Raw genomic sequence first — 23,486 nt, forward strand, 5'->3', positions numbered from 1 at the left:
TTAACATGTTTCTTGTGACCGTGTTGACTATTTGCAACAAAACATTTGATGGTTTTGTGATCACGCCCCAATATCGTAGCAATTTCAAGAGTGCCACATCCCTCTGAAAGACTTTTTACAATGTTTGACTTTTCAGTCAGTTAAATCTCTTTTTTGGCCATTTTGCCTGAGGAAAAAAAGCTGCACCCCTTACAAAAGTTTGAAATAATGGCAATGAATTATGTATATAGACTATAATTTTGAAAACCCAAGTTTTTGCTCCCCTGGTTGTGAACAAATACACGTCATCTGATGTGCTTATATCACTAAGCATTTAAGATTACAGCTTGGAGATGGAAAATATGCATGAAGAATGATATGGTCAAAATATTCACTTGGCTAATAGTTGTGCACACTGTATTTGTTCTAATTGAAGTCAAAGGTTGCTGGTATTTCTCACATACCACATAATGGGTCATTTTTTTTCCTTTGGATTCCTCAGTTTTTCTATTTCAGACTTTCCAATTATTTCCTGGTGGGTTTTATCTGTCCCCTTTCCTCTCCTTATATACACTACCCTGCAATATAGTTTCTTATGATGGGGAACCCCATTTCCTCTGAGCTGACACCTTCATGAGGAAAACTTACATTATATTAACAAAGGTGACCTGTTTATTGACACAGTTTTGGAGCCAGAATTGTCTTTTGTGTGAAAAAACTTTCTGTTCCTGCGTTTCCAATTATAGTTGACAGTTAACGTTTTTTCTGACAATTTTTACCTCATTGTTGTTTGTTATTATTCTGTCTCATGAGCTGTCCTTTTTGTTTCCTAACTTCTAACTTCACATTTGGCATGTCTTGTGTATATACAGTGTTGTGAGCATACTTTAACTTTTTTTAATCGTTAGAATCAAAAGTGTAATCCTATTAAAATGGAAATAATCGCTGAAAAGTCTATTGGTTTTGCTGCCACTACTAAAATCAAAAGTGTAATCCTATTAAAATGGAAATAATCTCTGAAACGTCTATTGGTTTTGCTGCCACTACTAAACCCTTTCCTGGTTTGGAAATGGCCTTTTATCTTCTCTTTTATATATTTAACAAATCATGACTCAGAAATAAGCTGCAGAACACCATAGTCCCTTTGTACTGTTTAAACAAAGAAATTGGTTAAGATTAGTTTACAATTATATTTACAGGCTGTCAATTCTTGCCTTCCCTGGAACTAAATATTTAACACTCTCCCTCTGACAGAGGTCTTCCTAAACTCCCAGCTCTCGTTAGTTACATCCTTTCACCTCACCCTCTAAATCTGTCCTTAGTTTCTCCACTTTTCTGGAATATAACCTGGGAGGAGGTGCTTTGTATTCCCCTATTTAATCAATCATGACACTCAATTCCTCATGGAAGCTGGAAGAGAATTAAAACAAGATCAAATGGTTGCCATACACAAAAGTTTATTTTTTTTAGTTTTTGTTTTTTGGAAGCAAAATAGAATCAAACATCAATGTATTTTGTACAACAAAAATTATGATAACAGACAATTTATGAGGAGCTTAACGTGGGCTCTCTTTTAAAAAAAAAATCATGCTTTCTGGTAGTCAACAGGAAGTTGGCACAGAAAATATGGCAGTCACTGAGAACTGTTTTTCTTTAGATCCTTGTTAGCTGATGCCAGAGACTGGAGGGCAGGATGCTTTCCACTTTTTCCATCACAAAGTTCAAGGGAGCAAAGAGAGTACTAAGAAACTGCAAGAAAATTATGGTTATGAGTTATGGTTATCTGATCTGTACCACTCAACCTAGCTTGCAATAACACATTTTCATTTGAAATAATTTTAATATATTTAGTAGATACATTTGAATCAATATATTAATATAAAGTTTATTTAATCTGCAGAACAAAACTGTCCTGTTGACATTTCTATCGATGGCATGCTACAAAGGAAATCATTTATAGTTCAGATATATTTTGATGTATGATTTAAGCCCTCTTCCTCAACTCACTGAGGATCTCTTTTCTATTATGACTAGGTTTTCCAGTACTCTTTGTTGGCCTTCTCTGATGACTGTTTTAATCATGGGGCTCTTGCTTAATTATACCATTAAATTTTCTCCCAATGTTCCTATACTCATTAAACAGATCATCCTCATCTTAATCATGGTCTGTTTTTCCCAAGAATTTTGTTCTGGTTTTCACCTCATGTGAACCTATTGGCCTCTCATCTCTTATGGTGCCCTTCAGTCAACTTTCAGAATTCTTAGCTCGGGAATTTCTTTACTTCTGAAAGGCATGAGGATAGGAAAGGCTGGTGTCCAAAGGTGACAGCATTTTTACAATATAAAGAATAGTTTGATAGGGATTCTTAAGGATATAAGAACAACAACTTTGTCACTTTGAATGTACACCAATCGGCATACATCAAAATGAAATTTTGGGGATAAGCCAGCCAGAAATTGAACAAATAATAAATAACAGCATTTAGTCAGATCATAAGAGCAATATACCGATAGGGCTGCAGTAGGATATAAAAGTATATCAGCCTTCCCCCTCCTTTTTTTAACTGATCATTTATCACTAAAAATGGAATGAAAGAGTAGCAAGAGCAGGACAAAATATATGCTCCTGGAATTCCCTTGCTTAGGTGGTGATTTGTTTATCTCCATTGAAACTGGCTATTCAGCAACAGTAACTTAGTTTGCATTTTATCTGACTTATATTTTGTTACTGTGTTGTAGCATTTCATCTCCTGATTCTATTATATATGATCTCATATATGTTCACAGATGTTTTTTTTTTCTTTTTTAATTGTAAGCTGCCCAGACTTGTTAAGGAGTTTGGTTGGTCTCAATATCAAAATTAAATGCAAGAAATAAAAATCTAACATTAACTATTGACATGATGCTGGTTGTAAACATTAATAATACTTTATGTGTTCTCAACTATTCTGCCCATATGTGAATATAACAATTTAAGTGCTCCTGTCATAACACATTTAAAAAGTGGCATGTTTCTTTGAATTAACCATATATTTTACTCATTTCATTTGAAATGATATGTTCTCGTATTGGAAGAGCCCTGGCAACAGATTAGTAACTCAAATCACATTCCTCCAACTCATTTCTAAAATACAGTGACAAATAATGATTTGTAAAGGATAGCTGCCATATGGCACAAAAAAAAAAACAGCAACTGTTGTGCTTGCTGATTAAAAAAACCTGTTATCCCATTTCATTCATTCATTTACTCACCCCTCCCCTTGAACCATCCCAAAATAAGCAAACAAGAAAACATGCTACTCACTGCTTTTGCAAAAACTCCCATTAGTTCTGGGAACTGATGTGTCAGAAGGGCCAACATAGCTGTGAAAGAACATAGTCCAGCAGTGAACAGAATAAAGAATGGAAGCTCTTTCTTGGGGTAAACAGAGACTTCATGAAATGCTGCCAAGACGTTAATAAAGAAAAAAAACAAGTAAAACACTGTTTTAAACAAAGTTACAGATTTTCAACCAATCTGGTTAAATTTCCTAAAATTATTTTTATTATAAATCTCCATGATTCTTACAATTAATTTTATACTGTAATTGGTTTTCTGCTATTAATAATTAAATAACTTTTTATTAAACTAACAAAAAGAAAATTATGCATTAACAGAGTTAATAAAATAACACAACACCCAAGTATGAAAAGTAGAAGGGACCTTGGACTTAAGAACAAAATAATAACTGATTAAATTATTCAGTTATCCGTATCTCTTTTTTAAAAAAGATCAATTAAATTGTTATCAGACTATACTTAATCCAGTTTTTGCTAATTATTAATTTGTATGTTTTATTAATATTTATATAATACCAAGTTTGATATGTGTATCCTTTCACCAAGGTTATTTTTACTTATTTAACAAAGCAATACATGTACACATACTTCACTGAATTTCTGTTCAATGAAGATAATTTCATATTAAAGATCCCAGCTTGAATCTCTATCTTTTGTTACATTGAGTATTCTTGACTAAAGGCTTGCAAACCCCACTTTGCATCTTAAGAAGACAGAACTCTTGGAATAATTCTTCCAACAGGAATCCTTTATTAAGAGAAAATGGTTGCAGGCATGCTAGACAGGACTTGGGGTTCAAGCTCTTCCATTCAAGGTTTTAAGGGGTTCCCCAGTAGTCCCACCCAATCAACCCCCCTTCCAGTGATAGTTTCAAGTATCACAATTCCACCCCCTTTCTTCTTTCTTCCGTCTGAATGGAGACTTCAGGTAACTACATGAAAGGCAAGTATCCTGCTTTGTTATGATAAGGTTCTCTAGTGCTAACGCTTTGATGTTACAATAAACACACATTCAGCATTCAGCTCTTTGAAGTGTACTGAAGGAAGTGAGGGCCATAAAGCCCCTTTGTTCTCCCCCTTCTCTCCCTCTTATGGCAGAATCCAAAGAAGGCAGAATTGGGAGTTTCTATATTTGATAATTAAAGATGAAATATGATTGGATTCTGACATCCGGCCCCTCTTAAAAATAAGAGAGATCCACCTGAAAGAAAACACAAGTATAAAATTTAGTTAGGCTTGTTAGGATACTCTGTGTGAAACTTCTTCAATAGCTTCGGGGCTCTGACATGACGTTTATGGACCCACTCATTTTGTGAGGGAGGGAGGTGTTTCCAGGCAACTAGGTACTGAGTTGCTCCATGATATCTCCTAGAGTCAAGGACTTCCTTTATTTCGAAGTGTTGTTCACCCTCCACCATGATTGGAGGTGGTGGGGGGGGATTTTTGGCCGTAGAGGTGACTGATGCTCTCTTTTCAGCAAGCTGCAATGAAAAATTGGGTGTATTTGCCTGAGATTTTTGGGTAATTCTAATTCTACTGTTACTGGATTTATGATTCTTTTAATTGGAAAAGGTCCTATATATTTTGGTCCAAGTTTTTTACAGGGCTGTAGGGACTTTAGGTATTTTGTAGATAAGTACACCATTTCTCCTATAATGAATGGTGTAGGCTCAACCCTTTTTTTATCGGCTTGTGTTTTATATGCCTGCCTAGCTTCATCTAGTGCTTTTCTGACTATTGGCCAGGTGTTTTGTAATTTCTCCATCCATTCTTTCAGCGAGGGGATCGTTGGTTCGTTTGGGGTTAATTCTGGCATGGGGTTGAAACTTTGACCGGTGGCTATTTGAAAAGGAGTGTAACCTGTGCTGGAGTGGACTGCATTATTGTAGGCAACTTCTGCAAAGGGGAGTAAGTCCGCCCACTCGGTCTGCTGGAAACTAAGAAAACATCTTAAATATTGCTTAAGTACGGAGTTCATTTTTTCAGCCCCCCCATTTCCTTGAGGGTGGTGGCTAGATGTCAGTCCCTGAGTGGTTCCTAAGAGGGATAAAAATTCCTTCCAAAATGCAGACGTAAATTGCACCCCCCTGTCAGAGATGATGCGTTGGGGTGCCCCATGCAATCTGTAAATGTGTTGGATGAAAAGTTTTGCTAAGGCTTTTGCAGTGGGAATCTTTTGGCAAGGGATAAAGTGCACCTGTTTGGAAAACAAGTCCGTGACCGTCCAGACCACAGTATTCCCATTGCTTTCTGGCAATTCCACTATAAAATCCATGGCTATTTCTCTCCAGGGGGCTGAGGGACTTGCCACTGTTTGCAATAGTCCTGGCACTTTCCCTTGCAACCTCTTTGCCGTGGCACATTTTGGACAACTGGCTATATAACTTTCAATGTCCTTTTTCATGGATGGCCACCAAAATTGCCGTTTAATTAAATGTAAAGTTTTTACAAATCCAAAATGCCCTGCTGATTTTGTGTCATGGCAAAGTGCATGAAAGTTACTCTTTGAGTTGTTGGTATATATAACTTTTCCCCTACCCAAGGCAACCCGTCTCTCATTGTGCACACATTTTTGTTTTTCTGGAACCATTCATCTGTTTCCAAACTTTTTCTGAATTCAATCCCAGTTTGGCTGTCCAGTTGTGGTTTTATTTTGGCTTGGGTTCTTGTAGTTACTGGTGCTGCCAGTTGTGACTCTGCCATTATTGGTCTAGAGTCTGTGGTTCGTGCGCTGTTATATTGGGGCATGCGAGATAGAGCATCTGCCAGGAAGTTCTTTCTTCCTGGTAAATGTTTGAGCTTAAATTGGAATTGGTGAAAATGCTGGGACCAGCGGGCTTGTTTGGGATTGAGTTTCCTGGAAGTTTTCAGGGCTTCTAAATTTTTGTGATCAGTCCACACCTGGAAGGGGATTTTGTTGCCTTCCAGGAACTGTCGCCACGTGAGTAATGCCCAACGTATCCCATAAGCCTCCTTCTCCCATACGGGCCAGCGCTGTTCTGTTTCCGTGAGTTTCTTGGATGTATATGCACAGGGTTGCAATACTGCATCATCATTTTCTTGTAATAGCACAGCCCCCACTGCCACATCACTTGCATCTGCCTGTATTACGAAGGGCTTGTCCATGTCTGGGTGCCTTAGTATTGGTTCGGCAGAAAAAAGTCTCTTTAGTCTCTCAAACGCTGCTTGGCACTCCATTGTCCATGTTAGTGGCTGGCTAGGTTTTACTGAGGATGCTCCCTTCGTTTTTAGTAAGTTAGTGAGGGGCAAGGCTATCTGGGCAAATGAGGGGATGAATTGGCGGTAAAAGTTTGCAAAGCCCAGGAAACTTTGTAGTTGCTTTCTTGTGCGGGGTGGTGCCCAATTTAGTACTGCTTTGACCTTCTCTGGGTCCATTTCAATGCCCTGTGGGGATATGCGATAGCCTAGGTAGTCTATCCTTTCCTGGTGGAATTCGCATTTTGAGAGTTTGGCATATAGGTGGGCGGCTCGCAGCTTCTTTAAAACCGCTCTGACAAGTTTGACGTGTTCTTCTTTTGTTTCGGTAAAGATAAGAATGTCGTCCAAGTAAACAAGGACCCCCTTAAACAGGTGCTCCCTTAGAACGTCATTGATTAATTGCATAAAGACTGCAGGGCCCCCTTGTAATCCAAATGGCAAGACTTTGAATTGATAGCACCCCATGGGGCAGTTAAATGCAGTCTTCCATTCGTCCCCTTCCTTGATTCTCACTCGATAGTAAGCTTCCCTTAAGTCTAGTTTAGAAAAAATTTTCCCTTTCGATAGGTGTGACAGCATGTCTTTCATGAGGGGCAGCGGGTATAGGTTGCTTTCACTGATTGTATTCAGGGCCCTATAATCCACGCATAAACGTAAAGAGCCATCCTTCTTCTCTCTAAAAAGGACCGGGGCAGCCACTTTAGGCTTGGCTGGCTCAATGAAACCTCTCTCCAGGTTTTTTTTTATAAATCTTTCCATTTCCTCCTTCTCCTTTGGGCTCATGGAGTATAATCTGGGCTTCGGGAGTTTTGCCCCAGGCTTGAATTCAATGGTACAGTCTGTGGGTCGGTGGGGGGGAAGCTCATTCGCCCTCTCCTCACTGAAGACTTCAGCAAGGTCCCTATATTCCTCTGGTATTTCTGTTAATCTTTTTTCCTCTCCTATGGATGCTTTTTCTATTCTTGATTCTGGTAGCCTCCCTTGGGGTTTTAAGTCCATAGGGTCCCCCTTCGGGAATTTGATTTCTGTCATCCTCCAATTTACCCAGGGGTTCCATTTTTTCAACCATTCCATCCCTAGAATCATTGGGCATTCCATACCTGGGGTCACCACAAACGTTAAGTCCTCTTCATGGTTGCCCAGGGAGAGATGTATTGGCAAAGTGGCTAGGGTAGCTGGCACCCCCCCTGCTATGGATCCATCTAGCTGGCCAAATGAGATTGGTTGTTCCAGTCTCCTGGATGGGATGCCCAGATTCCCCACTAGTGTTGGGCTAATGAGGCAGCGGGTACAGCCAGAGTCTATTAAGGCTTTCACCTTCACAGCTTCGGGCATGGGGGGGATTAATATAGTCACTGTTTTGAAGATGGGTGTGATGCATCCACTTACCAGGGGTTCGCCCTCCGAGCTGTCATCTGAGGCATCCACCGGCCCTGTGGTGTAGGCTGGAGTCCTTTCCCCTTGGTGAGCAGAGGTGGGGTTTTCTGCAATTTCCATCATTTTCATGGCTGTTTCTTTTGGCTTAGCTGAATACCCTCTGGGTTTGTTGATTGGGGATCTGTCTGGGTTGTGCTGGGGGGCCTTTGAGCGGCATTCTACAGCTCGATGCCCTTCTCTTCCGCACTTGAAACACCCCATCTGCTTCTTGGCTGTATCCGATGATTTCACCGGTTGGTGTGTCAGCTCAGGCGGGGGGCGGCTCCATTGTTTTCCTCGGCGGTGCCTCTTCAATATGTCGATCTCTGCTTCCTCTGCCAAGACGTACCATTCCTCAAGTCGATGTGGGTCCCCTCGGGGCAGGCAAGCATCATATAGATCATAGTTTAGTCCGTCTTTGAAACGGCCAAGGAGGATGTCTTCTGGCCAATTCAGTTTGCTGGCAATGGCCCGGAATTCTTGTGTATACTCAGCCACTGGGCGTTTGCCCTGCCTCATCGTTGTTATTCTTTCACGGGCTTTGCGATCAGCCAGGGGGTCTTCAAATCGTCTTCTCAAAGAGGACATGAAACGGTTGAAGTTACTGAGTTCTGGGGCATTGGAGTCATGCAAGTTCACTACCCAATCCGCAGCTGGTCCATCCAGGGCAGATTGCACGATCCGGATGCGGGCTTTGTCGCTGGGAATATCCTGCCCATATTCCTCCATGTAGCTGAGGACTTGGGTTAGGAAAAACCCCAAGCGTGTTGGCTCCCCTTTGAATTTCACTTCCAACGGTGGACGTCTTGGAATGGATCGGTGCCTCTGTTGTGGGTGGTAGTGCCTTCCGTCCAGATTGCCATCTGTGGTCCGGTAGGGGGTGGGAGTTCCTGGATCAGTAGATGTCCCTGGGGTTGCAGGTTCCATGTCCCCGGTGTCTCTCCCTTTGCGGCTCCAGGAACTGGGGCGGCCGTAGGGTTCAGTATTCTCCTCTCCTAGGGAGCTGAGAGTTCTCTTCATCAGGTCAATAGCTTTCTCTAGGATCCAGTCTGAGTATGGTGCCCAGCTTCCTCCCTCTTCACTTGCGTACAGGGATTTCTCCATCTCCTGCTTCCATTCTGGTTGCTTGGTCCCCCGTCTCAGGGTCACCTTTCTTGATTCCTTTCCCCACTCACTTTTCTTTCCAACGCCCATCGACCAGCGAGGCTTGTGGTCCTGTGTCTCCACCACTTCTTCTCCTGAGGAATCTGGCCTCTCGGATCCCAACATCTGGCAAGGTTCCAACTGGGTCAGTGGCTCTCTTTCCAGGGAGTTTTCCCCCTCTCTTGCTCCATTGTCTGACATGGTAAATTTTTGCAAAATCCCCCGGCAAGGGTCTTCCTTCCAGGTGGATTAATTTTGCAAGTCCTGTCTAATGTAAGGACCCACCCCACTTTGCATCTTAAGAAGACAGAACTCTTGGAATAATTCTTCCAACAGGAATCCTTTATTAAGAGAAAATGGTTGCAGGCATGCTAGACAGGACTTGGGGTTCAAGCTCTTCCATTCAAGGTTTTAAGGGGTTCCCCAGTAGTCCCACCCAATCAACCCCCCTTCCAGTGATAGTTTCAAGTATCACAATTCCACCCCCTTTCTTCTTTCTTCCGTCTGAATGGAGACTTCAGGTAACTACATGAAAGGCAAGTATCCTGCTTTGTTATGATAAGGTTCTCTAGTGCTAACGCTTTGATGTTACAATAAACACACATTCAGCATTCAGCTCTTTGAAGTGTACTGAAGGAAGTGAGGGCCATAAAGCCCCTTTGTTCTCCCCCTTCTCTCCCTCTTATGGCAGAATCCAAAGAAGGCAGAATTGGGAGTTTCTATAGTTGATAATTAAAGATGAAATATGATTGGATTCTGACAGTTGCCTCCTTCACAATACGCATAATCACAGCTTTTTAATGAAAAAAGTAATTGGGGATCGTCAAAGTCTTAGGTATAGCACAAACTGAATTAGCTTCAGGAACCAACATTTTTCTTTCCCAATCCCAGTAAAAACAGTTATGTCAGATTTTAATTCCAGGTTAGCAAAGGAATTAACTGTTAAATCTAGTGAGTTTATTTTACAACTTTCAATCTGGGAGTAGTGTACTGACAAAAATGTAATAATGGGCTTGTAATTCAACTCAAACCTGGTTGCTACATCTCATGCAGTGACAGACCTCTGTGCAAAACCAAATATGGATAAGCCTTATATTCCATTCTGCGAATAATTGGATAAACTTGTCTATGGCGATTTTCAGTCCTCCAGGTCATGGTTGTCTCAAAGGTGCTTTTTCGAGAGGCAACTAGACTTTCTTGTTTTATTTTGAAGATGTTTTACTTCTCATCCAAGAAGGTGCTTGGACGAGAAGCAAAACATCTTCAAAGAAAAACAAGAAAGTCTAGTTGCCTCTTTAAAAAGCATCTTTGAGACAACTGGATAAAGTTATACAGCAGAAACTTTCCTTGCTGATGAGCCAACTGATAGACAAATTGTTTAATCTTCCTTACTTAAAGATAAAACCAGAAAAGATTCAAACTTACATGGAAGAAGTTCTCTATCTGCTGTTTCGGTACAAATGGGATAAGGATAAAAAAGGTGCCCTTTTTCCAAAGGATAAGGGATCATTCTGAAAGCTAAAGAAAAAGAAAACAAGTTTTGAAGACTGCAGAGTAACTTTCTCCAATTTAATGGATTCTAGATGTGTGGCCTTTCAATTCCCATAATCCCTATTCAGTATGGCTAATGATAGGTCTATGCTTGATTGAAATTATGGGTGTTAAGTCCACTATATCTTTTAGGTAGAGTTCAATGCAGTGAAATCCAGTGAACTTTTGAACTTCTCTTTGAAGTTGCATATAGTCCACCTTGTTCTGAACTGTTAATATAGTTTCCATTTGTTTATCCATAATGTGCCACAAAGCATATTCCTATACAAATAAATTGAATCAATATATGGTATGTTTAAGAATTTGATTTTCCTGCCTTTAGATGGAAATAACATATATAAATAATATGGCAAAGGATGATCATCAAAATATCTTAAACGTGTCTATTGAAAAGTAAGTCTCATTAATTACAATGGATTTAACATATATACCCGCTAATCTTTTAGTGGTGGTACGGTTATTTGGATTCTAAGAAGATTTTGTGGATGTTCTCACAAAATTATTGACATAGGAGTTGTGTCTCTCTTTTATAAAACAGTTACCAAAGTTAGCATACCCAGTTATAAAACACCTTTCTCAGAAGCCAAAGTAGTTAAAAGCAAAAAATCATTTACTTAATAGGACAGAAATGTGAACTGAGCTCCAAAACATATGCATCTATATAACACCTACAGTATATACTTGCATCAAAAAGAAATGATACAGTGTAATCCACTATCTCATCTACACCCTTCAAACACCTAACTTTTTTCTAGATGTATATCAAAATGAATGAGCTGTACCCAGCAGTCTTATTTCTTGGGTGTGAGTTCCAAGGAATTCTAGAGATAAAGCTTTATTCTGCAGTATAGCAGCTTTCTCTTTAAAAACAACAAACTTTAAATTGGAAAATTGGAAAGTGCAAGAAATTGAAAGCTACTAGAAACAGATGCGTGCAGACAAGAGTGGAGGCCAGAAGTACTACAGGAAAATATGTTGTAAATAATATGTAACCATAGATAATTGCTATTATACATTTTCCACTATAATATGCCTATTAGATACAAAACATTAGAGCAATATTGCAATTGTATTAGGGCTGTGGAGTGCTTCTGGTATAGAACAGAACAGAAAAGAACAGAACAGAATAGATCTGGAAGGGACCTTGGAGGTCTTCTCTAGTCCAGCCCCCTGCTCAAGCAGAAGAACCTATAACATTTCAGATAAGTGACTGTCTAGCCTCTTCTTAAAAACCTCCAGTGATGGAGCGCCCACAATTTCTGAAAGCAAACTGTTCCACTGGTTAATTGTCCTCACTGTTAGGAAGTTTCTCCTTAATTCCAGGTTGTTTCTCTCTTTGGTTAGTTTCCAACAATTGTTTCTTGCCCTGTCCTCTGGTGCTTTGGAGAATAATTTGACCCCCTCTTCTTTGTGGCAGCCCCTCAAATACTGAATACTATCATGTCACCGCTATTTCTTCTTTTCTTTAGACTAGCCAAAACCAAGTCCTGCAGCCGTTCTTCATATGTTTTAGTCTCCAGACCTTTGATCATCTTAGTTGCTCTTCTTTGAACTTTTTCCAAAGTCTCAACATCTTTTTTGTAATAAGGTGACCAAAATTGGCTGCAGTATTCCAGGTGTGGTCTTACTAGGGTTTTTTAAAGTGGTAATAATACTTCACGTGATCTTGATTCTATGTCTCTGTTTATACAATCCAGGATTGTATTAGCTTTTTTGGCTGCTGCTGCAAACTACTGGCTCATAGTCAAGTGATCGTCCACAAGAACTACAAGGTCCCTCTCACAGTTACTGTTTTTGAGCCAGGTCTTGTCTAATCTGTACTTATACCTTTGATTTTTCCTGCCTAAATGTAAAACTTTGCTTGTCTCCACATTAAAATTAATTTGGTTGGATAGGGCATATTGTTCCAGTTTGTCGTTTTGGATCTTGAGCTTATATTATGGGGTGTTGGCTATTCCTGCCAGTTTAGTGTCATTTGCAAATTTGATGAGTTCCCTTTCTATTCCCTCAGCTAAGTCATTTATGAAGATATGGAAGAGTACGGGGCTTAAGATGGAGCTTTGTGGTATCCCACTGCTTCTCTCCGTGTGGATGTAGTACAGTGGAGGACTACTCGTTGAGTACAGTTTGTCAGCCAGCTATAAATCCATCTCGTGGTGATGTTGTCTATTCCACATTTTTCTAGTTCACCAAGAAGTAGGTTGTGGTCTACTTTGTCAAATGCCTTACTGAAATCTAAGTATACTATGTTCACAGCATTTTACTGGTCTACTAGTTTAGTCACTTCATCAAAGAATGAAATAAGATTGATTTGGATGATCTGTTTTTAACAAACACATGCTGGCCACTAGCTATAACTTGGCTTCTAGTTATCTTTTCCAGGATCTTTCCAGGTATTGATGTCAGACTGATTGGTCTATAGTTTCCTCAGTGATTTTTTTCCCTTTCTTGAAGATGGGAACCATATCAGCTCTTTTCCAATCCTCAGGTACTTCCCTGGTGTTCCAGGATTTTTGAAAGATGTGGTACAATGGTTCTGAGATAACATCTGCCAGCTCCTTCAGAACTCTGGGGTGTAATCTGTCAGGCCTCCGTGATTTATATTAGTCAAGGTCAGAGAGGTATTCTCTTACCATTTTCTTGCTTATTTTAATTTTTATTTCTAGTTTGTCTTTTACAGTAGTTTTTGGGTATGTTGGGCTATAATTTCTTTTTGTGTGAAGATTGATGCAAAGAATGATTTAAGCAGATCTGCTTTCTCCCTACTCCTTGTTACTTCCTTGCCATCTTTTCTCTTTAGTGGACCTACTGTTTCCTTGACTTTTTTCTTGTTCTTAATGTGTTGAAAGAAACTTTTTTTAATTGTCCTTTACTTCTGTTGCAAGACTTTGTTCATTCTGAGCCTTTACTTTCCTGATTTCATCTTTCCCTGTTCTGGCTGTCTGCTGATAATCAGCCTTAGTTAGGTGTCCCTCTTTCTATTTTTTGTACTTGTCCTTTCTGTCTTGCAGTTTGTCAAAGAGATCTCTGTGCAACCATGCTTGTTCCTTCTTGAATTTCTTTTTCAGTGGTATTATGCTGGTCTGGGCTTTTATGATCATGTTTTTCAGAGCTTCCCATGCTTCTTGAGTTGTTTTCTCCTTTAGGATTTTCATCCATGGAATCTTTCCTAGGTTCTCTCTGAGTTTGTTAAAATCAGCTCTTTTAAAGTTTAAGAAACTGGTTGGATTATTTTCTATTGCTTGTTTACGTTTTATTGAATTCTAATATGATGTGGTCACTTTCACCCAAGGTTCCAGCAACTTCAACTCCTTCTATCACTTCTTCTCTATTAGTAAGAATTAGATCCAGTATAGTTTTACGTCTACTTCCTTCTCTACCTTTTTGATGACAAAGCTGTCGGCTATGTTGGTTAGGAATCTGTTTGACATCCCACTCGCTGCAGAGTTTGTCTCCCAGTTGATATCTGGGTAATTGAAATCTCCCAATAGTACTGTGGTATCTTTCTACATACATTTGTTAACTGGTTGGCAAAGAGTTGATCTATTTCTTCTGATTGGTTGGGTGGCCTGTAATGTACACCTATGGCAATGTTACTTTTTTTTCCTTTTATATTGACCCATATACATTCTGGAAGGGTTTTATCTTTGATCATGTGCATTACTGTAGATATGTACAGTGAGGGAAAAATTATTTGATCCTCTGCTGATTTTGTACATTTGGCCACTGACAAAGAAATGATCAGTCTATAATTTTAAAGGTAGGTTTATTTTAACAGTGAGAGACAGAATAACAACAACAACCACAACAAAATCCAGAAAAACACATTTCCAAAAAAGTTATAAATTGATTTGCATTTTAATGAGTGAAATAAGTATTTGACCTCTTTGCAAAACATAACTTAGTACTTGATGGCAAAAACCTTGTTGGCAGTCACAGAGGTCAGACGTTTCTTGCAGTTGGCCACCAGTTTTGCACACATGTCACATCTCTCAGGAGTGCAGATCCTCTCCAAGTCATTAAGGTTTCAAGGCTGACATTTGGCAGCTCGAACCTTCAGCTCCCTCCACAGATTTTCTATGGGATTAAGGTCTGTAGACTGGTTAGGCCACTCCAGGACCTTCATGTGCTTCTTCTTGAGCCACTCCTTTGTTGCCTTGGCCATGTGTTTTGGATCATTGTCATGCTGGAATACCCATCCATGACCCATTTTCAATGCCCTGGATGAGGGAAGGTTCTCACCCAAGATTTGATGGTACATGACCCCGTCCATTGTCCCTTTGATGCGGTGAAGTTGTCCTGTCCCCTTAGCAGAAAAACACCCCCAAAGCATAATGTTTCCACCTCCATGTTTGACAGTGGAGATGGTGTACTTGGGGTCATAGGTAGCATTCCTCCTCCTCCAAACACGGCGAGTTGAGTTGATGCCAAAAAGCTCAATTTTGGTCTCATCTGACCACAACACTTTCACCCAGTTCTCCTCTGAATCATTCAGATGTTCACTGGCAAATTTCAGATGGGCCTGTACATGTGCTTTCTTGAGCAGGGGGATCTTACGGGCACTGCGGGATTTCAGTCCTTCACAGTGTAATGTGTTACCAACTGTTTTCCTTGAGATCATTGACAAGATCATTGACAAGATCCTCCTGTGTAGTTCTGGGCTGATTCCTCACTGTTCTCATGATCATTGAAACTCTACGAAGTGAGATCTTGCATGGAATCCAGCTTGAGGGAGATTGAGAGTTATTTTTTGTTTCTTAATTTGCAAATAATCGCACCAACTGTTGTCACCTTCTCACCAAGCTGCTTGGCGATAGTCTTGTAGCCCATTCCAGCCTTGTGTATGTCTACAATCTTGTCCCTGACATCCTTGGCCAGCCCTTTGATCTTGGCATGGTAGAGGAATCTGATTGATTGCTTCTGTGGACAGGTGTCCTTTGTACAGGTAACAGGCTGAGATTAGGAGCACTCCCTTTAAGAGAGTGCTCCTAATCTCAGCTCATTACCTGTATAAAAGACACCTGGGAGCCAGAAATCTTGCTGATTGATAGGGGATCAAATACTTATTTCACTCATTAAAATGCAAATCAATTTATAACTTTTTTGAAATGCATTTTTCTGGATTTTTTGTTTTGTTTTTCTGTCTCTCACTGTTAAAATAAACCTACCATTAAAATTATAGACTGATCATTTCTTTGTCAGTGGGCAAACGTATAAAATCAGCAGGGGATCAAATATTTTTTCCCTCACTGTAGTGTTCTCTTACATATAGTGCAACTCCACTTCCTCTTTTGATCTGTTTCTGTTGAACAATTTGTATCCTCCATTCGTACATTCCAGTCATGGGTTTCATCCCACCAGATTTCTGTAATGGCAACTATGTCATACCTACCCTCGTGTCTATTGCTTTTAGTGCACGCTGTTTGTTCCCCAAGCTTTGAGTGCTTGTTTATAAGCATTTAAGACTTTTATGCCTGTTCGTGGATATGTTTTCTGCATCTCCTAATTGTCTGAGTTTTTCTTTTTTTCTCATCACTCCCTACCTCATTGATTAGTTTTCTTGGGATTTATGATTGGTTTTGTGTTCTAGAAATTCTAAAGATTAGTCATCCTTCCCCATCAATTTTAGTTTAAAGCCCTTCTGATGAGTTGGGCCAGTCTTTTTCAGAGTACATTTTCCCTGTTTTCGTGAGGTACAGCCCATCCCTTGCAAGAGTCCTTCATGTAGGTAATGCAGTCCATGGTCCCGGAAACCAAAGTTTTTTGAGTGACACCAACCCTTTAGCCAGCGGTTTATTTCTATAATTCTTTTTTCCATCAATGGGTGTTGACCTTTTGTTGGGAGTACTGATGCTCCTAGCTCCTTAACCTATTGCCTAGTTGCTTATAATCTCTCAATATTGTACTCAAATTCTTTGTTGTGTCATTCACAGTCCCAATGTGAAGGAGGAGGAAAGGGTAGTAATCTGTGGGCCTAATTATTTTGGTTAGATTCTCAGCCACATCTTTGATTTTTGCTCCAGGGAGACAACATACTTCCCTAGATTTTAATTCTGGTCTGCAGATGGCTGGTTCTGTACCTTTGAGAATAGAATCTCCTATCACCATCACTTCTTTTTGGGGGGTACAGTCTGGGTGCTTTTCTATTTATGTCAGGTATGTTTGTTGATGTGACTTTTTAGGGATATTTGGTGATGTTTCTTTTCTAGGTGTCTGCATGTTTTGAGCGGGAGGTTGTGGGTCTGCATATTTTCATCTAGGGCAGAGGTTCTCAACCTGTGGGTTGCGACCCCATTTGGGGTCGAATGACCATTTCACGGGGGTCGCCAAACAATGCAGTCCGCCATTTTTTCCCCTTTTCCAGAGCTGTGCTACTCCCTTTTATTCTATTGGCTTTTGAAAGCCAATAGAATAGACTCTCTTGAAGTCTATTGGCTTTCAAAAGCCAATCGGAATTGTCCAGGCTGTCTCTGCCCTGCTGAGCCCGCCAAAAGCCCCAGTCTGCAAACGGTGCTGCAAGTTGTCTGCAGTGAAGGCGAGCTGTCTGGAAACTGCTGAGCAACTACTAAAAATATAAGTAAAAGAGGGCCAGGGGTGGGAGGTGGGAGGCTGGCGAGCACAGGGAGGGTTGCTGGCGCGCGTGGGGCCCGGCGGGTGCCATACCTCCCTTGAGCTGGGCCAGCTGGTGGCCCAGCCAGTGGTCGCCCTGCGCCGTCGCTGCCCCTTGCCAGCTACGCCTCAGCCAGCGCAGGGGGCGGCACTCCTGGGCAGGGAAAGTCCTCAACTTACAACCAGTTGGGTAGTCCTCGACTTACGACTGGTTGGGTAGTCCTCAACTTACGACCAGTTGGAGTCGCGGCATTAAAAAGGTTGAGAACCACTGATCTAGGGGGAGAAATCGATTGCTCAGTTTTAATGGAGCTGCTTTTGGTTGGATTAGATTGGGCAGTAGGGGTTTGTTAGATGTATGCCGCTTCTTTCTTTGATTATTATGTTTCCTTCTATGTGTAATATACATCCATTTCTCTTCCTTCAAAGGTTTATCAGCAGGGTCAAATACTCTGGGAGTTATTTGTTCATTATTTGGTTTGATTTGGAAATAGCTTTCTTGGCTAGAGTTGCGTCCAGATTCCTTACTTTTTCCTCTAGTTTACATTTTATACATGTATAATTTGGGTGTTCTTTGGGCATAAGTACATACATGGAACATTTATTGCATACCACAATAGTATCAGTCACCTGTTCCATGAGTTTGTTGTTTGAAAATCCCTCTTTTTTGATTGGTGGATGTGCTTTGCTTTTAACCATGTTTCTACCTTCTCTGTTCTAGGTAATTATGCCTATTTTTTCCCATCCCCTTTTCTGCCTTTTTTCTGCTTTTTTTCTACCTTATTTATTTAACTTGCTTACTATTATGTTAGTTTTATTTATTTTTTTCCTCCTTATATTTTTTAAAAGTTTTTGAGTTCCAATTTCTCCCTACCTTATTATTTAAGATTTGTCTTGTTAAGATATGCCTCTTTATTAATCTTATTCTTCCTTGATTTCTAATGTTCCGCTCTTGTCCTTATTATTTGCCTATTTATTTATCTTTTATTTTCTGGCCTGTATTTATTTTTATTCTCTATCGGGGTCTTCCCTCCCTTCCTATTGGGACCTCAAGCTTAAATGTTGCCTTCACTTCCATCATTTGCTGCTCCAGCTTCTTATCGTTTTTCTCTGCCAGCTCTGTTCTCTTTCTGTGCTCAAGTCTTTTCAGCCTTGTCTCTTCTCTGGTCAGCTCTCTCAGCCCGCCACTCAGCTTTACAGATCTGTTGTGCTGCCCATCTCTGCTGCTGCAATCTCCCCTCCACCAATTCTACTGCTGTGTTTCTCCTCTCCACTGATTCTGCCACACCAATTTCTCTCAGCCTTTGTTGGATGGGTTGCTCCAGGCCCTCTGTCCTCCTCCAGATAGGCTGCTGGGAAGGTCTGCCCAGCTAGCAGGAGGTGGGGGGCTGCTAATCTCACTGGAGAGGGAATGTTGATCAAGTCCCCCACAAGTCCTCCACCTGGGCAGGTCACTGACCACGCAGGCTCTCCTTTCCTCTCTGCAGCTGGCTCTCCTCCCTGTTCTGCTATCTCACCAGCCCGCCTCTTTGTTTTCTGCCAGTCGTTGTGCTGCCCTCAGTCAGATCTCCTCTCTGCCCCACAGCTGACTCTCCTGTCAGTTCTGCAGCTGGCCCCAATCACTCACCAGCTTGCCTCTTTGTTCTTCACTGGTTCATTTTGCTGCCTGCAGTCATTTCGCCTCTCTGCTCAATAGGCCTCCGGTTTCTTAGGTAGGCCTCTTGAGTGCAGCTGGGCTTCTCTCAGCAGGCAAGTTTGCTGCAGGCCACTTCCTTTGTTTTCCTCTTAATTTCTCCAATATTTCCTCTCCTTTTCCCTTCTCCAGTCTTTTTTCTCTTTCTATGACTTATCTTTCCCTCTCCACCTCTCCTCCTACTGTTTTGTCTTAGTTTAATAGCAACTTTCTCCCCGTGATGTAACCATCTCTGCTTTCTCTGTTGCCATCTTGAACATTCAAGATTTTATTCAAGGTTTTATTCAAGATTTTATTCAAAATTCAAGATTTAATCCCTCCCAATCCTAGAAAAACCATAGCAAATTTAAAGTAATTTCAGGAGGTGCTACTTTTGCATTGCTGTGTATTCTGAATAACCATTTAGAAACAGGAAGGCTATGAAAGTGTGCATTCCATGATATTTTTCAGCTTCTCGATCTGCTCTACAGGCTTGGTGAACTCTGGAAGTCTTTCATCCAAGTACTGTCCAAGCATGATGTTGTTTACTTGAAGTTCAAAGCTTTAAACTTAAAGTTCAAAGTTGGTCAAATGCTGCTACTAACTGAGCAGCTCCAATCAGCATTCTGGTGTCTGGCACCAAACTGCACCATTATATTTCTTAAGAGTGTTGACCATTTGTGGGGCTGCCATTATTCTGCAAAATAGGCATTTAGGCTGGAAATTTGCATCTGCCTTGATTTGGAGATCTGCTCCAATTTAATTTAGTAAACTTAAGGAAAGTCTTCTAACTTACTAACAATATTCTTCTATTGTCCAAATAATATAAATCTTATATTATATACAGGTTGTCAACTTACAACCGTTCATTTGGTCACCCAAGTTATGACTACACTGAAAAAGTGATTTATGACTGGCTCTTGCACTTATGACTGCCGGTGTCCCTGATGTTATGTGACTATGATTGGGGCACTTTGGCGACCATTGTGCATTTATGACGATCACAGTATTTCACAGTCATGTGATCACTATGTGTAACCTTCCCAGATGACTTCTAACAAGTGAAATCAATGGGAAAACCAACAGGGAAGGCCACAAATCGCAGTCATATGATTTCTCACTTAACAACTGCAGTTATTTGCTTAAGAACTTCATCAAAAAAGGTCATAAAATTGGGTGTGAACTTATGATGCCTCTCTCAGGCATACCTGTATATAAATTACATATTACAGTTTCAACTAAAACATGCTTAGTCTGTCAATGCTGCTAACATCGGATGTTTTTGCTTTGACAACATATGGAGATGCAATCATTTTCCTTCTTATGTTTTACTCTTAGAATTAGAGTTAGAATTAGATGATACTGGGAGGGAGGAGGAGGAATGTGCATGGGAGTTTAGTTAAACATAACAATACTGTAATTAGTGTGAGAACCAAAGTTTTTTTGAAATAAGAGATGATAAGAATTGGGGGGTTGGAGAACTGGACGGAAAGTCTGCATTTCAAACTAATTGGAGAATGTGATTTATGACTGTAAATTAGCGGAGGAAATTGTGCTTTGAGACTATGTGCTCAGGCGAGGGGAATTCAGATTTTGGCTTTGGCTATGTAAGTGCTGATGCTATGCTTCTCTAATAATGATTCTTTAAGGTAAACAAAGCCTCAAGTTCTTTGAAGAGTTTCATCTGTCGGAACCATGACACAGTCATTGTATGATTAAATAGTACTTTGAACTGAGCAGAAAAGGCTTTTATCTTAGGTGCTTCTTTGCAAAAAAAAAAAAATTAAAAGCATTTGGCATTCATTTCCTGCCACATGCTTTAAGAAAGTGAATTACTTACTGCCTTCCCACGTACAATGTAAGAGATTCAGAGCCCCTTCCACTCTTTTCCAGTGCTGAAGGTGAAAGAAAGCATAAGCAATCGCTTCGCTGTCGCCTCGCTTTAAAATATGTTCAGGGGGTAATATTAAGCTTTTCATTTCTAGGAGATACTACAACAGAAAAACAGCAAGCATACAGTCATAACACAGGCATAAAAAGGAAAGATCATTATATCACAGCCCACCTGGCACTGCTTACTGTTCAGCTGCAAAAGTTTTATTAAATCTATATAATCACCTATTGCTTTTGATAATAAATTGCTTATGTATCATAAATACTAAAATATACCAGCAAATGGCAGTTCTTTACAGACAGCAGAAAATAATAAACATCTCTCTCTTTAAAAAGATACAAAAAAGGTTATTTTTTAAATCCAAAGCATTATCAAAAAAACCTTTTGTACTGAGTGTATAAATTGAGTGTGTGAAATAAGTATATATAAGACATTGCAAGAACATACATTGGGTTAATAGTTTTCTACAAAATATAGGCCAGGGTAAAATTATGCATATAGCAGACCTGCCCCAATCTGATCCCTTAGGAAAGAAAGACCATCAACTCCATTTGGTTGAAGTGAAAGGTTCTTTTACTAAAAAGCTGTAGTAAAGTCAGACTAGGTCTGAGTTTCCTGTGCTCAAAAGATACAGAAAGGTTTCCCCTCATATCAGCCCTTCCCCCATGACCAGTCTGTCTTCAGCCAATTGAAACTTGCCAAAATGTTTTGAGAATGCTGAGATGTTTTGAGGTAATCCACATTCTTTTTCATGGCACCTGGCCTTGGATGCTGGTACAAACTGATTCTGAGCATCTCTGATCTTTATCACCTGTTATTCTGCCCCTCCCTGTTTCCCATCACGTACACACACAGCTTTATTGTCTATCTATCTTCCTCCCCCTTCTAGCCTTTGATGGCAGGATGCCAATGAGGCACCAAGCCGAGCCTGGCAGACCTGACATTGTGCCCCCTTTAATAAAGACGTTAGTCCTAGAAAGCAATAAAAAAAGAGGGGAGGGACAGAAAAACAGAAAGTCTCTAATTAGCAAATAGTTCAATAAGGTTTATCTCAGTACTGTACATGGCATTTTTTAAGCAGTCTAGAGCAGTGGTGGTGAACCTATGGCACGGGTGCCAGAAGCAGCACTCAGAGCCCTCTCTGTGGGCACGCGCATCATCGCCCCAGTCCTAGGCCTTCAACTGGGTTTTATAAAACCTTTTCTTTTGAGGCCTCCACCATCATGTGGGAAAAAAAGGTTCAATCAGTCAATTTCAACTTCGGGGGGGGGGAAGTTCTTGCAAAGTTGGAATTGATTGATTGAACTTTTTAGTCCCACCCAATCTGCCATTACCACTGCAGCCATACCCACCCAATTGGCCACGCCCACTCGGCACTCGACGATGCATAAGTGGGTTTTGGGTTGCAGTTTGGGCACTCAGTCTCTAAAAGGTTCGCCATCATGGTCTAGAGGCTTTAATATGTTGGGAATCAACCTATTCAGTCTCCGAGGGAGGGAAGTCTTTCCATGCTAACAAGTACTGGGTTTTCCTTGATGTATACGGGAATCCAAACTTCAAAGTGTTGCTCTCCCTCAATCATAATCGGATAAGGGGGTGGTTGAGACTTAGTGTGTAGGGAAGACATTATCTCTGGTTTCAAAAGATTGCAATGAAACACGGTGAACGATCTGAGTGTTTTTGGCAAGTTCTATGGTCACTGGGTTAATCATTTTTATGGGGAAAGGACCAATATATTTCAGCCCCAATTTTTGGGATGGTTGTCTAGATTTTAAGAATTTGGTAGATAGATAGGCCTTATCTCCCACTATAAAGTCCTTGACTTAATGCACTTTTTATTGGCATGTTTTTTATATGCTTCCCTAGCTTCATCCAAAGTTTTTCTCACCACCAGCCAGGTATTCTGTAGTAGGGTGACTGACTCTTTTAGAGATGCAGTTGATGGGGGGGGGGAACTGAGGCAACTCAGGGATAGATACAAAGTCCTGTCTTGTGGCCACTTTAACTGGAGTGAATCTGGTACTGTGTACTGAGTTATTGTAGGCAACCCCCACAAAAGGGAGAAGGTCTGCAAAATTGTCTTGTCTGCCCAATTGTCTTGTTAGTAATTAATGTAACACCTGAGGTACTACTCCAAGACCACATACATAGGTTCACAGGCACTATTAGTAGCTGGATGATGGGAGGAGCTGAGCCTCTGAGTGGTTCCAAGAGTTTTAGGAACTCCTGCGAAAACAGTGAAATGAATTGGACTCCACAATCTGGTATTATTCTTTCTGGAGCACCATGCAATCGATAGACATGCTGCACAAATAGCTTAGCCAAAGTGAGAGCAGAGAGGATTTTTTGACAGGGTGTAAAGTACATTTGTTTGGAAAACAAGTTGATTATCACCCAGATTACTGTATTGCTCGAGCTTTCAGTCAGTTCTACTATAAAGAACATTGATATCTCTTTCCATGGGGCTTTAGGTTGGCTACAAGCAGCAAAATGAAAAGCAGACAAGTAGACCAGCTCTTTATAATTCATCTCAGGGCAAGGAGAGGACATGAGATCGCCCTCAAATGCTCCACACAGTTGATCCTTGTGAGAATACCATAAGACACCAGTGGATTTATAGCTCTAAGAGATAAAATAGACATCTTTTTGATTAGTTCCTTCAATA

General features: G+C 40.5%; 1 protein-coding gene across 2 annotated transcripts in view; it reads right to left on the minus strand.

Moving 5' to 3' along the window:
* Positions 1-1,419: 1,419 nt before the first annotated feature.
* The window catches only part of LOC120308022 (suppressor of tumorigenicity 7 protein homolog), a 28,067-nt gene continuing 6,000 nt past the window's right edge, over positions 1,420-23,486 (minus strand). The window contains exons 3-6 of one of the 2 annotated variants that reach the window (XM_039343441.1): positions 20,783-20,918; positions 10,521-10,613; positions 3,284-3,423; positions 1,420-1,728 (exon numbers count right to left, since the gene is read on the minus strand). In XM_039343441.1, coding sequence (XP_039199375.1) covers positions 1,633-1,728; positions 3,284-3,423; positions 10,521-10,613; positions 20,783-20,918 — 465 coding nt within the window. In that variant the 3' untranslated portion in view covers positions 1,420-1,632. Of the gene's footprint in view, positions 1,729-3,283; positions 3,424-10,520; positions 10,614-20,767; positions 20,919-23,486 lie in introns of both variants that reach the window. The other variant, XM_039343440.1, reaches the window with a different exon arrangement.

Source organism: Crotalus tigris, unplaced genomic scaffold, assembly GCF_016545835.1.
Source record: "Crotalus tigris isolate CLP2741 ecotype Arizona unplaced genomic scaffold, ASM1654583v1 scf7180000017851.206555, whole genome shotgun sequence".
NCBI lineage: Eukaryota > Metazoa > Chordata > Lepidosauria > Squamata > Viperidae > Crotalus > Crotalus tigris.